Genomic DNA, 15171 nt, shown 5'->3' with positions numbered 1-15171 from the left:
GATTACAATTAGTGTATTTGCAATCTTCTCACCTACTTCCTTTAAAAGTCGAGGATTGAAATCAGGTGATTTGTCACTCTTTAGTGCCATTATGTTATTTTGTTTACAGAAATGTTGCTGGATTCTAATTCTTATAAATCTCCTTGGGATGACTGGCCTGCTGGCCTCTTCCTTGCCTGCAGACTCTGGTGCAAAATCATTATTCATCATCTCATTATCCCAAAGGTCAATGAGGCTTTTTGTGTATCTAGCTTGTACTCTGCTTATGAAACTTGTACCTATGTCTCTTATTCTTCCTAGATTGAATAGCCTACCACCCAGAACAGAGTGTGACACTTACATTAACAGTAAATTGTCTTAAATAAAAAGCACCACTTGTCTCTGCCTATTGTGGTAACAATGGCCTTTTAAACTGTATGCCAATACTATACACTGTGACATCCAAGACCTTTTCCCAATAAGCAACCTTGAACACAATTCTGAAGGTTGTACACATGCCTCATGCTGCCCTTACCCAAGTGCATACCACGATATTAAACTATACAAATGACGTAGGCATTTTGTGTCTATTGTACCAGTTCTGCTTGTACACTGTTCACAGTTAAAGCTCTTATACCTGCACATATCTCTAACATCTGAAATTGTAGAGATTCCTTGATGTCTTTATTCAAATCTGATAAAGATGGTGAAAAACAAACACAGACACCTATAGAATTCCACGAACAACACGTTCCATTGCAAAATTGCTGCCATTACTGTCTATGTGCATGAATCAGTTATTTTCTCAAATCAAAATTTGCTCTCTCTCTCACAATACCCAACCATTTTTTTATACAGGTCCAGCCTGCCCCAGATTTGAAACCTGCTTCTTATCTGCGGAGACTGTGCTAGCCAATTTTTCACTGTTGAACACAATACAAGTTACCGTCTGATCTGTGATTTCTTTCACAACTTGTTAAATTCCCCATTGAAACTTCTCTCTTCACGTACAATCAATGTTCCTCCTTCCTTGGTTCAGTTAGGTTGCAAATATGTTGTCATACACAGTTTCCCTGCTCCTTAAATCTGCACTTGCATTGAAACCAAGATTAATTCCACTGCTTAAGACTTTAAATAATTTTGTCAGAATGTAAAACCCTTGAAATTTCTTATCTCTCTCTATTTTACAATTATGAAATTTTGAATGTCAGGTTTCTTGTCATTTAATTACTATTTCCTGGTTTATCTTACTTTTCTACACTTTTCTTCCTCTGTGGTGACTTAACTTAACACTGAAGAATATCATTTTTTTAAAAAGTAGAAAGAACATTTGGAATCTACAGTCCTTGTATGTATTTATATCTAAACGTTTCATATCAACATCTGCAGGATCATGTGTCACATTCTGAATCGTAACTCATTACTATAAAACACAGGAACAGGAGGAGGCCCATCAGCCCAATCAATGAGATTATGGCTGATATCTCAATCTTCAACTCCACTTTACTGACTTTTCCCAATAAGCCTTGATTCTCTTACCGATTAAAAATCTGCCTATATAATGACCCAACCTCAAATGCCATTTCACGGTAAAGAATTACACTGTAGGAGCAAACTACTGCACATGCTGGAATCTGTACTGAAAACAACAAATGCTAGAGATCACAGCAGGTCAGGCAGCATCCATGGAGATACAGCAGGCTAACAATTCGAATCTAGATGACTAGATCAGAATTACACTGTTTCATTACCCTCCGGGAGAAGAAATTCCTCATCTGTTTTAAATGTGCGAACCCTTATTTGGGAATTGTACCCTCTGGTCCTCAATTCTCCAACAAGGAGAAACACCCTTTCTGCATCTACACTGTCAAGGCCCCTAAAAATCTTGTATTTGCGATTAGGTCGCCTCTCATTCTTCTCAATTCCAGAACCCTCCTGGTTTCAGCCTTGTGAGCCTTGTATCACAGTTTTCAATTGTCAGCAAAGTGGGTGGTGAATCTTTGTAATTTTCACCTCCCCAGGACCAGTAGAAGCTCAGTTGCTGAATACGTTCAAAACTGAATTTGATATATTTTTGGAATATAGAAATGTAAAAGGGTATAGGATAGTGCATGAAAATGGTCTTAAAGTAAATGATTAGCCATGATTTTATTGAAAAGCAGACCAGGTTCAAGGGGCTGAATGGCTTACACATGCTCCTATTTCTTGTGTTCATTCAACTGAGGCCTGGGATGGTGGTTGAGGGTGCTGGAGGGTAGTTTCTTGTGAAAATTGGATTTATACTCATGCAAGTTTAGAAAAATGAGAGATGATCTTATTGAAACGTGCAAGATTTGGAGGGGACTTAGCAAGTTGAATGCTGAGGAAATGCTTCCCTTTTGTAGGAGGGTGTAGGAACCAGATGGGACAGTTTAAAAATCAAGGGTTTCCCCTTTAAGACTGTGATGAGAATTTTTAGTATTTGAAGGGTTGTTACAGCTTTTGGAATTTTGTCTCCAGAAAGCAATCGATGCTGAGTCATTGAATATATTTAAGGTTGAGTTGTACAAATTTTTTTGATCAACAAGCAAGTCCACCAAATGGTGGAGTTGACTTTATGGGCCAAATGGTCTCCTACTACTTGCATTCTTGAGCATTAGAAGTGAAAATTACAACTGTACACACAAACATATGATACCATGGCAAAACTTTGCTTGTACACAAAGCTGGACAACAAGCATAAAGTTTCCATGGCAATGTGCTTCAGTCCAGTCAGTGCTTTAGAATGGTGCAGGAAAAAAAAAGATTCACCTCCAAACTAAAAAAGTACTTTGTTTTATTTGCATGCTTTTAAAATGACTATTTGTGCATGGTTTTACCATTCACTGTCACTTAGAATATGCTAATGCATTACAATTTTCCAAGTTTACTTTCAACAAAGAAAATACACACAAACCAAACAGCAGGAGTTAGGAGAAATTGCAGATTCAGGGAGGAGTGAAAGCTGTCATCAAGGTGTCCACAATGGAAAAATATCACTGAAACAGTATATTTCATAATTTCCAAATTTTAGAGTTCCAAGATTTGGAAAACAACAGTTCTTGCCTCTCTTTAGAGAGTAAAAGAAGCTAAAGGTCCAATTTTCTTGTTAAAAGTGCTGTGTCCTATTCGAAAAGACTTTCCATCCTCCAATTCTGTGTATTGCCCTGCAAACTTTGGTGCTCTCCTATGACTGTACCCAAGAGAAAATTGCTCACATTTACATCCGCATTTGTTGGTCGGTTATTTTATGTTGGGAATGAGAGGAAGAAGAAAATGTTTCAAGATCAGGCATCACCAGACAGACCCTCAGGACTGTACAATGTTATAGCCCCAAATAATTTCGGTGGTGTTACTCCAGGTTGCTGGTGTCCTAAGAGAAGTCTAACAGGGAGGCATGGCCAAGCTCACTTGGCTCATTAATAAAATGCACAATTTCTTTGTGAATTAACTTTGTATCTGAATAAAATGAAACAAAGGAAGTACCTTAATATTTTTCACTTATTTATGATATTAAAATATGAAAGGAGCACCATTCCTTTAAAAATCTTAAAAGATACATTTAGTAATCAAACTCATTTCGCAAAATTTTTCACCTGATTGCAATAACATATAAACCACAGCCTTATAATGAGAATAGGCGCATAACTAAAACAGAACTATTAACAGGGAGGCTTCTGAGTTAGTGTATTTCAATTTAGAGTTCAGATGACGGTTATTCATTCAAGAGTAAAATTTGTTTTAAGTAATGTGCAATATTTTGAACCCTTCAATACAACTTTGCAACTAAAGCATCTACATGTTTTCCAAGGATTATGTTCTCCTTGCTGAAATATCTATTTCAAATGTATCATCAACTGTGAACAGGTAATGACATGTGGTGACATGTTAATTTATACAGAAAAAATGTGCAACAAAGGCATTCGTGCAGATTTTGTTCAGCTGACTATGTCTCTCTGGTCGTATGCAATCTCTAAAGCAATCTGACTATTTTGGGTTGCCACTCATCCTGTTTTTGAACAGACAGTAAGAAATGTCTGGACAATCTATTCAACACTTTAGGCCAGACTTCAAAAGTGCAGTTTGTCTGTCATTACTTCTAAGTCTCATGATTTGGAAGCATGAAGCATTGAGGCTATCATTTTAAGTAATTCTTCCATACTAGTCAAAAGCAAACATTAAAACTCAAGTCATGATCCCGTCCTCTATCTACATTCTTAACCTTCCCAATCACCACAACCAGTTTTGGAGTTGGTAAAATATGGCTGCCCAGTGGTTATCATTAATAATTTCTCATATGGTTCTAGTTCCTTTCATCTATCCCCAAGTCACTATGGTTTTCAGGGTCACTAGAGCTGTGGTTAAGGCTTCCCGGTGATGTAGGCTCACCAGTCTGGCTCTTTTTCCTCACCCTCCTCTTCTCTAATTTTGAATTGATCATAGCAATTGGCTTTATGTTCATTCGGTCTTTTTCTGCTTCTTCTTCTTCATTATATCGCTCTTCATCTTCCTCTGTTTCACTGTGGTAGGGGCTGGAATGAAGAGAGGTCGCAGGGGATGGTGGTTTGGAGGCAGGCCTTGGATAGCAGAAACCTTCACTCTACAATTTAAAACAAAGCTTAGTCATTCACCGCACAAAGGAAAATGAAACATGATGTATTTACGTTATAAGACCAGATAATATAGGAGCAGAAATAAGCCATTTGGCCCTTTGAATCTGCTCCACAGTTCGACCGTGGTCAATACCTTTCTCAACCCCATCCTCTCTCCTTCTCCCCATAACATTTGATCTAATCAAGAGCCTACCTGTCTCTGTCTTAAAGACACTTAATGACTTGGCCTCTACAGCCCTCTGTGGCAATGAGTTCCACAGATTCACCACCCTCTGGCTGAAGAAATTCCTCCTCATCTCAGTTCTAAAGGGTCCGCCCTTCACTCTGAGGATGTACCTTCATGTCCTAGTCTCTCCTACCAGTGGAAACATCTTCTCCACACCCACTCTATCCAGGCCTTTCAGTATTCTGTAAATTTCAATTAGATTACCCCTCATCCTTCTAAACCCCATTGAGTACAGACCCAGAGTCCTCAACAGCTCCTCGTATGACAAGCCCTTCATCCCCAGGATAACTGTTGTAAACCTCCTCTGGACCCCCTCCAATGCCAGCTTCATTAGATATGGGGCTCAAAACTGCTCACAATATTCCAAATGCGGTCTGACTAGACCTTTATACACCCTGTTCTTTTATTCTAGCCCTCTTGGAATGAATCCTGGCATTGCATTTGCCTTCCTAACTGCCAACTGAACCTGTGTGTTAACCTGAACTAGGACTCCCAAATACCTTTGTGCTTCAGATTTCCAAAGCCTTCCCCATTTAGAAAATAGTCTACACTTTTATGCTTTGTACCAACGTGCATAACCTCATACCTTCCCACATTATGTTCCATCTGGCACTTTTTTGCCTACTCTCCTGACCTGTCCAAGTCCTTCTGCAGACTTCCCGCTTCCTTAATGCTACTTTTCCCTCCAGCTTCCTCTGCATCATTAGCAAACTTAGCAATGATGCCCTCAGTTCCTTTGTCCCGAGTGTTAACATATAATATGAATAATTGCGGTCCCAACACTAACTCCTGCGGAACCCAACTCGTCATCAGCTCCCATCCTGAAAATGACCCCCTTATCGCTACAAAATAAAAACCAAAACAACTGCGGATGCTGTAAATTAGGAACAAAAATAGAAGCTGCTGGAAAAACTCAGCAGGTCTGGCAGCATCTGAGAAGAAAAATCAGAGTTAACATTTCAGGTCCGGTTTCTGAGGAAGGGTCACCAGACCGGAAACGTTAACTCTGATTTTTCTTCACAGATGCTGCCAGACCTGCTGAGCTTTTCGAGCAGCTTCTGTTTTTGTTTTTGCCCCTTATCCCTACTTTCTGCTTTCTGCCAGTCAACCAATCCTCTGTCCATGCCAATACTTTGCCCCCGACACTGTGGCTCTTATCTTATTTAGCAGCCTCCTATGCGGCTCATTGTCAAAGGCCTTCTGAAAATCCAAATAGATCACGTCCACTGGTTCTCCTTTGTCTAACTTGGTTGTAACTTCCTTGAAGGATTCTAACAGATTTGTCAGCTGTGATTTCCAATTGATGAAGCAATGTTGACTCAGCCCTATTTTACCATGCACTTGCAATTGTGTTAACTGTCTGGGAACTGAACCTGGGCTGCACCAGTGAGACCACTAGATCTTTACCACAGGGGACATTGGTTAGCTTTTATTTTCCAGTATTCTACTCACTGCAAAATGGTTTAGTTCATCAGTGTCTTACAGTGACTGTATAATGTTAAGAAAGGCAAATTGAACATAGAAACTGGCTCACGTGACCCACTGATAATCCCCAAGTTAAAACACTAGAAAATTTCTAAGGTCCAAATATAAAAAAACAATAAATGTAAAAATCTCTTGATATTATCACATTATAATAACTTTAAAAAAATTTTGCTGTGACTTCTGTATGTCAGTTAATATCTAATTTTTAAGGTTCGAAAACCATGAAAAGGAGATTTGTTTTTTGATGTAACAAGGTGTAGAGCTGGATGAACACAGCAGGCCAAGCAGCATCAGAGGAGCAGGAAGGCTGACATTTCGGGCCTAGACCCTTTTTCAGAAATGGGGGAGGGGAAGGGGATTCTGAAATAAATAGTGGGAGAGGGGGAGGCAGATAGAAGATGGACAAAGGAGAAGATAGGTGGAGAGGAGATAAACAGGTCAAAGAGGCGGGGGTGGAGCCAGGAAAGGTGAGTGTAGGTGGGGAATTAGGGAGGGGATAGGTCAGTCCAGGGAGGACGGACAGGTCAAGGGGGCAGGATGAGGCTAGTAGGTAGGAGATGGGGGTGGGGCTTGAGGTGGGAGGAGGGGATAGGTGGAAGGAAGGACAGGTTAGGGAGGCGGGGACAAGCTGGGCTGGTTTTGGCATGCGGTTGGGGGAGGGGAGATTTTGAAGCTTGTGAAGTCCACATTGATAACATTGGGCTGCAGGATTCCCAAGCAAAATATGAGGTGCTGTTCCTGCAACCTTCAGGTGGCATCGTTGTGGCACTGCAGGAGGCCCCGGATGGACATGTCGTCTAAGGAGTGGGAGGGGGAGTTGAAATGGTTCACGACTGGGAGGTGCAGTTGTTTGTTGCGAACCGAGCGTAGGTGTTCCGCAAAGCGATCCCCAAGCCTCCGCTTGGATTCCCTGATGTAGAGGAAGCCAATCTGGAACAGCAGATACAGTATACCACATTAACAGATGTGCAGGTGAACATGTGCTTGATGTGGAAGGTCTTCTTGGGGCCTGGCCCTGGGATGGGGATGAGGGGGGAAGTGTAGGGGCAGGTGTAGCACTTCCTGCAGTTGCAGGGAAAAGTGCCGGGTGTGGTGGGTCAGGAGGGGAGTGTGGAGCGGACAAGGGAGTCACGGAGAGAGTGGTCCCTCTGGAAAGAAGATAAAGGTGGGGAGGGAAAAATGTCTTTGGTAGTGGGGTCAGATTGCAGATGGCGGAAGTGTCGGAGGATGATGTGTTGGATCTGGAGGTTGGTGGGGTGGTACGTGAGGACGAGGGGGATTCTGTTTTGGTTGTTATTGCGGGGAGGGGGTGTGAGGGATGAGTTGTGGGAAATGCGGGAGACACGGTCGAGGGCGTTCTCAACCACTGAGGGGAGGGAGTTGCGGTCCTTGAAAAACAAGGATATCTGAGATGTTCGGGAGTGGAATGTCTCATCCTGGGAGCAGATGTGGCGAAGGCGAAGGAATTGGGAATAGGGGATGGCATTTTTGTAGGAAGGTGGGTGGGAGGAGGTGTATTCTAGGTAGTTGTGGGAGTCGGTAGGCTTGAAATGGATATCGGTTTCCAGGTGGTTGCCAGAGATGGAAACAGAGAGGTCCATGAAGGAACGAGAGGTATCAGAAATGGTCCAGGTGAACTTAAGGTTGGGGTGGAAGTTGTTGGTGAAGTGATGTTCACCTGCACTTCTGCTAATGTGGTATACTGTATCCGCTGTTCCAGATGTGGCCTCCTCTACATCGGGGAAACCAAGCAGCGGCTTGGGGACCCCCATTTCTGAAGAAGTGTCTAGGCCCGAAATGTCAGCTTTCCTGACCCTATGATGCTGCTTGGCCTGCTGTGTTCATCCAGCTCTACACCTTGTTATCTCAGATTCTCCAGCGTCTGCAGTTCCTACTATGTCTGAAACAATCTTAACCCCATTGTGAAGCCTCTTCTAAGGATGCCTACCTTGAAGAAGTTACCCTCCTCTCTCTGGAAAGACCTCAGTGGATCTCTCTCCCACTGCAACTCTCTCGTAATCTCTTCGGCCCTGAAGCTCCTCGACCACATCCTGAAGCAAACCAGGTACTACAGCCACATTACCTTTCTTAGTACCTGCCTACAGAACCGGATCATCCCAAATGGACCACAGTCCACATTTAGGCTTTTCCAATTTGGCCCCAACTGCGACGACTGCCACATTTATAACATTGATATCCTTCAAAAACATTTCTCCCTGCGACTCCTCAAACACACACTCGCAGCAATGCGCCAGCATCTCCTGGTACTGCAGTCAAGCCTACCCCAGCTCAGAGCCTCCCTCTCCCAGACCTGCAAAGGACCTCTCCTGTTTTACATTTTTCGCAGGATCCACAACCTGAAATCACAATTCTACTCAGCTTTATTGGACACTAAAAACCGTAAGTATACTAAACTTACTGGTGTCTGCCACCCAACACAGGCCTCCTCCACCCCCCAAATCCCCAACCCTACCCAGGACCTACGCCACAATGTGCCCACCGCCATTGGCCATGTGGCCACTTTCGGAGCACCCACGGATGACGTCACATCCGCCGCCACTGGGTACGCCACTTCCGGTACAGCGAATGCCATCGACACACTGCTGATGCCGCCGCCTCCGTTTCCGAGGCCAACACCACAGACATCAAAGACGCACCTGCTGACACCGCTGCTGCCAACGTCCAGGACTTACTGACTGACTCCGCTCCGCCCACCACCGACATCACTCCACCCACCGCCGATGTCGCTCCGCCCACCACCGACATCACTCTGCCCACCGCCGATGTCGCTCCGCCCACCAACCGACGTCACTCCGCCCACTACCGATGTCACTCCGCCCACCACCGACATCGCTTCGCCCACCGCCTCCACAGCCAGCAGCTCCAGAGGAGACAACAGCACCCAGCCCTGCCGAGTCTTCACCACCCCCCCAGACCTCCCCCTTACTGAGGACGAACGGTCAGTCCTCAGTAAAGGGCTCACCTTTATCCCCCTCCACCCGAACATCAACGAATACCGCTCACACTTGGACGTTGAACAGTTTTTCCGCCGCCTCCGCACTTACTTCTTTAATTGTGAGCCTAACCCTCCCCCTACTGACCCCTTCTCTCACCTCCAACACACCCCCTCCCCCTGGACACCACCCCAAGGCCTCCTACCCTCCCTCGACCTCTTCATCTCTAACTGCCGTCGAGACATTGATCGCCTCAACCTCTCCACCCCTCTCACCCACTCCAACCTCTCCCCCACAGAACGTGCAGCCCTCTACTCCCTCCCCTCCAATCCCAACTTCACCATAAAACCCACGGACAAGGGAGGCGCAACTGTAGTATGGCGCACTGACCTCTACATCGCTGAGGCCAGATGCCAACTCTCCGACACTTCCTCTTACCGCCCCCTTGATCATGACCCCACCCCCGACCGCCAAAACATCATCTCCCAAACCATCCACAACCTCATCACTTCAGGTGACCTCCCACCCACAAAGAGGTCCTGGAAGGAGAGAGATCTCAGATTTTCCAACATCTGCAGTTCCTACTATCTTTGTTTTCTGATACTCTGCTAATTCCTGTACTTGGATGAAATGCTTAGGAATTTTTTTGCATTGGGGCTCTGTATGCAGCCATTCATACCACTTAATTTATACACATCATACTTTTTTAGATATTCAGTACTTTTTTCCAAAGATAAATGAACAGAAGTCAAATCCACAGAGCAAAAAATGTTTGCAGTTGAGAAAAGGCAATAATAATAAAATCCGAGCTAAATACAAAATGTACAGCCTCAATATGTGAACCATGATATACAGGATATAATGCTGAAGAGCAAGAACATCAATATGAGGACTCAAATACCCAAAATTACAGAGGGCTGTGTTATGAGCTGCAAGTGGTGGAATGTAATACAGTCCAAAGGTTGGAGCAAAAAGGGTCACCTAAAAGTACAGATGTGACATAATGTCACTGATGGAATTTAGAAGTAATCTAATTTTGTCTTGAAGTTCCAAGACGCCGGAGAATCTGAGATAACAAGGTGTAGAGCTGGATGAACACAGCAGGCCAAGCAAATTTGATTTTATTTTGCTTGAAGTAATCGTACAGAGATAGTAAATAGTCTGAACAACAAGAACGAATATTTTCTTCTCAAGCAACTCCTAAAACGATGCTAATAATTAACATTATAAACAAACACCCACATTAACAAAGACTTCACTTACCACTTCAGGTTCCCACAGTGAAGATGTAAAGGAATCCGGAAAAGTCTTTGCTAACGCCAACTGTCTTGCGTGTACATAATACTGAAAACATAGTCAAGAATGCATTCCATTAACAAAGAAGCAATCTCTCCATATACTTTTCATAAAGAAACAACATTACTCTCATTTAGGGAGTACTCATGTATAGTGAGGATCCAAAACATAAATAATTCTATACCACTCTTCATGTGCAAAACAACTCTGAAAATGTGTCACATTTGCAGTGAAGAGAACAAGCAAGGAGAGTAACGGGAAAAGCAAAGCAATGAAATGCTCGATTTGAAAGTTTTGAAGGAAGCACTTAAACATTAAGAAAAAGGTGTCAATGTGGCAATGTTTCAACAGAGCTTTGCAACGAGCAAGATGCAGTGCTTGGACAGCAGGATAAATAAGTCATTTTCAGGTAGGCAAACTGGAATTTGTGGAAACAGAATCACTAGTCCTACAGTGGGTGAAGCTGTGGCCTCAACCATATGTAATCTATATCAATGACTTGAATGAAGTGATTATATTACAGCCAATTTAGTAGATAATACAAAGATAGGTAGCAAAGCAAGTTGTGAAGAAGATATCGTGTCTGCAAAGGGTGGTATATAGATCTGGATAGTTTGTTGGCAGAGGTTGGAGAAAATAGCTTCAGTTTTACCAATGTGAAAGTATAGGGCATTTTTAACTCATTCATATTTAAATTTCATCAGTGCAAAGTACAGCACAACTGGATTTAAGCAGGTAAAAACATAAAGTTCAACATTCACGTATTTATGAAAAAGGAGCAAAAATAGGATACGTGACCCTTCAGACCACATACTGGTTTTATTACTCCACATTTGTGCCTAATCCCGATAATTTCTCACCCCTGTACTTTATCAAGGATCTATTTACCACTGGTGTAAAAATATTTAAAGGCTTTCTTTAAGCCAGCTTTTGAGGAAGAAATTCCCAAAGATTCATCACCCTGAGAGAAAAACAAAATTTCTCCTAATCTCTGAGATAGCAAGAACTGCAGATGCTGGAGTCAGAGATAACACAGTGTGGGGCTGGAGGAACACAGCAGGCCAGGCAGCAGAGGAGCAGGAAAGTTGACATTTCGGGTTGGAACACTTCAGAATTTTCTGAAGAATGCTATGTTCCTCCAGTTCCAAACTGTGTTATCTCTTTCTCCTAATCTCTACCTTAGATGGGCGGCCACTTATTTTAAAATACTGAGCTCTAGTTCTAGGTTCTTCTGCAATGGGGAACAGACTTTCTACATCTACCTTGTGAAGATTTTTCAGGATCTTACATGTTTCAATCAAATCATCCATACCCTTCTAAGCTCTAGTATGTACATGCCTAGCTGTCTAACCATTCCTCACAAGGCAACGCATCCATTCCAAGTATTAGTCTGATAAAAATTCTCTGACTTCCTTCCAATGTGGTGATATTCTTCCTTAAATAAGGAGACTAATACTGCACATTTCACTAATTACTGCACTATTCCAGATGTGGTCTCACCAAAGCTCTGTATAACTGAAATATCACCTCCACTTTTTTTAAATTAAGGTGACATGAGTGTCACCAGCTGGCCAGCCTGTCTCTAGTTGCCCTTGAAAAGGTGGTAATGAGCTGCCTTCATGAAAACAGAAGCATGCAGCAGTTCACTGTCCCTCCTTCACAATAAACAAAATCATTCTATTACTTGCTGCATCTGCAGACTAACCTTTTATGATTCATGCATGATGACAGCCAGATCTCTGAATCTTAGCACTAGAAACTCTCTCACCATTTAGATAACGTGCTTCTATTCATTCTTCATATCAAAATGGACAACTTCACATTTTCCCACATTATATTCCACTTGCCAAATCTTTGCTAACTCATTTAACCTTATATCCTCTTCATGACTTACTTTCCTATCTATCTTTGTGTCATCAGCCAACTTAGCAATTTAGTCCATCCCTCTATCCAACTAATTTCTATAAACTGGTAAATATTGAGGTTCTAGCACTGATCCCTGTGGCACACCACTCATTACATCTTGTCAACTACAGAATGACCCATTTTTCTGTTTCCTGTTAGCCAGCCAATCTTCTATCCACAACAATGTGTTGCTTCCCACAATGTCAGCTTTTACTTTCCACAAAAATCTTTGATGTGACACCTTATCAAATGCCTTCTGGGAATCCAAATACAGTATATTCATTGGTTCCCCTTTATCGACAGCAAATGTTCGTCCACAATGAACTCCAATAAATTAGATAGACAGGAGTCAATTCAGAGATTGTAATGCTGTCTGACCTGCTGTGCTTTTCCAGCTCCACGTTCACTGAGTCTAGCTTCCAGCATCTGCAGTCCTTACTGTCTCCTAATAAATAATTGTTTTGTGACAGACAAATTAGATGTTTCTGCAGATCTTCTGATACAATTAGCATGGATAATCATGAGAACTCCTGTAGAAATAAATGGCAAGAGCCGACGTACAGAAAATGTAGAGACTGGAAAACAAAGAAAGGGAGTACAGAAATCTGAATATAACAAAAAAATCGAAGTGTGAAAGTGATGAAGCCCTTCCGGCTTTTAAAACTATGCAATAGGTCACTGCACAAAACTAACACTTGACTGGAGTTGAAAATCGATTAAAATTATTTTAGAACTGAGAAGATTTTCTGAGCTGTACCCTTCCTAGATACTTCCAGTCCAGCAGATCAGAGAGGCGCTCTGTGCGATTCCTCTGAATGATGCGCTGTCGACGAGTCTGTTGACAGAAGCTGTAGATGAACGAGGTCAGTTGATTGCACGAGTCATCCAGAGATCTAAAACGACGATCAAGGATGTAAATCCCTGAAGGAAAAGCAAGCCTAAACTGAGTCATCTAATGCACAAGGCAGTTACTGGCCAAAAAGACAGTTTTGGGCAGGTTCTTACTTAAAAATTACAGTGGGGCTGAAAATATAAATAGGTTTTAATTCACATCAGCAACACAGTCAAAGTTAAGGTGGCTGCCTGAACATTGGTCACTGAGAGGTCATTATCACGTTTTATTACTTTAGTTTGATTAATTCCTTTTCTCTGAGTAAAAGCAAAATATTACAGAGGCTAGATTTCTGAAATAAATGCAGAAAAAGCTGGAGAAACTCAGCAAATTTGGCACTGTCCGCGGAAAGAGAAACAGAGTTAACGTTTTGCTTCTAATATGACTCGTCTTCATTTTCTGTGCTTGCATCATTTTCGCCGAAAACCTGTTGTTGGTTAAGCCATTTCCTGCCAGCAAGGCAAATCATACTGACAATCTCTAAGACTGAACCCTATACAGAGTAGGACCTCTCCCTCAGTTTGAAATCAAATCAGCTAATAGGTTTCGTAAGGTATATTTTGCTACACATGCACAGTCTTCTTCCTAAACATTCACATTCAAATACTGAATTCCATTCAAAATCTGGAACTGGACTGACCAGTTCTTATCCAGACGTGCTCAATGGAAGTGGAAGACTACAGTTGAATAAATCATATTGCCTTTTTCTAAGACTAAACTGTCACTTTAGACATCACCATACAAAGGCTGGAAACAGTGCTTGTGCTGAGCTATTAGACACTTAGTGGTTCACTGGAACAAAGTGAGAAAAACTTGCTGTGATGAAAAAGATCAATTAGAAATGAGAACAGTGCCAATGCCTTCTACTGTCTTAATAAGATACTGCTCCACTCAGTAGTTATGTTTATACTATACATACAGCATTCACAATATAAAATACAAGTATGTTTGACTGTAGTGTGAAATTCCTATTAAGTACTATATGCTTATCAAGGTAATAAAATGGAATCAAGTTGTTCTCATAAATGCACTGTGCCCATCTCACTCTAGACACTGCACTGTGTCCATGTTATTCTTGCTGTCATACTGCATATGAATCATTTGCACTAATGTACTCTGTGTTGTTATTACATCAAACTCATAATATTGTGAATACACTCCTTCTACATTATCTTAACATACTGCATTCAAAGTATTTGAACTTAAACATTACATGTTTGTTATTCTCACTAATATACAGTCCCCATGCCATGCATGTTAATTTCCCATTTTCAAATTATTTTTGTAAATAAACTGCACTCACACGATTTCCACAAACATAATATGGTTGCATTATTCTCAGTAATCTACTGCACCTATAGTATTCTGGCTAAAATGCTGTGCCTGTATTATTTTTTCTGATGTAGTGTAATCTTGTCATTCTCACTAATAAACAGCATTCTGTTCTTCTGACTGATGTACTGTGTTATATATTTCTTACTAAGATACTGTGTCGGTACAATGCTGGCCAAAATATTGCACCAATGTAATTCTCATCAATACATTCAGCCTGTATCATTTGCATTAGTATACTGTGCTTGTACCATTCAAATACACTTTAGGTGTATTACAGTTATCCCTCAGTTAACACTTCTAACGTGCTTCTTAAAGAGTGTAACGAAAATCACTTTCTCATAAGCAAACAAGTAATCAAAGGGGATCAGAGATAACAAGGTGTAGAGCTGGATGAACACAGCAGGCCAAGCAGCATCAGAGGAGCAGGAAAGCTGGCGTTTCGGGCCTAGACCCTTCTTCAGAAAAAAA

The 15171-nt window shown here is 41.9% G+C and overlaps 1 protein-coding gene across 1 annotated transcript in view; it reads right to left on the bottom strand.

The window, feature by feature from the left end:
- Positions 1-13237: 13237 nt before the first annotated feature.
- Positions 13238-15171, bottom strand: part of LOC109931784 (glycogen [starch] synthase, muscle-like) — a 36517-nt gene continuing 34583 nt past the window's right edge. Inside the window, exon 11 of the mRNA XM_048607185.1 lies at positions 13238-13369. Within this exon, the coding sequence (XP_048463142.1) occupies positions 13341-13369 (29 nt within the window). The 3' untranslated portion in view covers positions 13238-13340. The remainder of the gene's footprint in view (positions 13370-15171) is intronic.

This window comes from Rhincodon typus, chromosome 17, assembly GCF_021869965.1.
Source record: "Rhincodon typus isolate 14 chromosome 17, sRhiTyp1.1, whole genome shotgun sequence".
NCBI classification, from domain to species: Eukaryota; Metazoa; Chordata; class Chondrichthyes; order Orectolobiformes; family Rhincodontidae; genus Rhincodon; species Rhincodon typus.
Note: the sequence above shows the minus strand (reverse complement) of the source record. Positions and strands in the feature narration are given on the sequence as shown.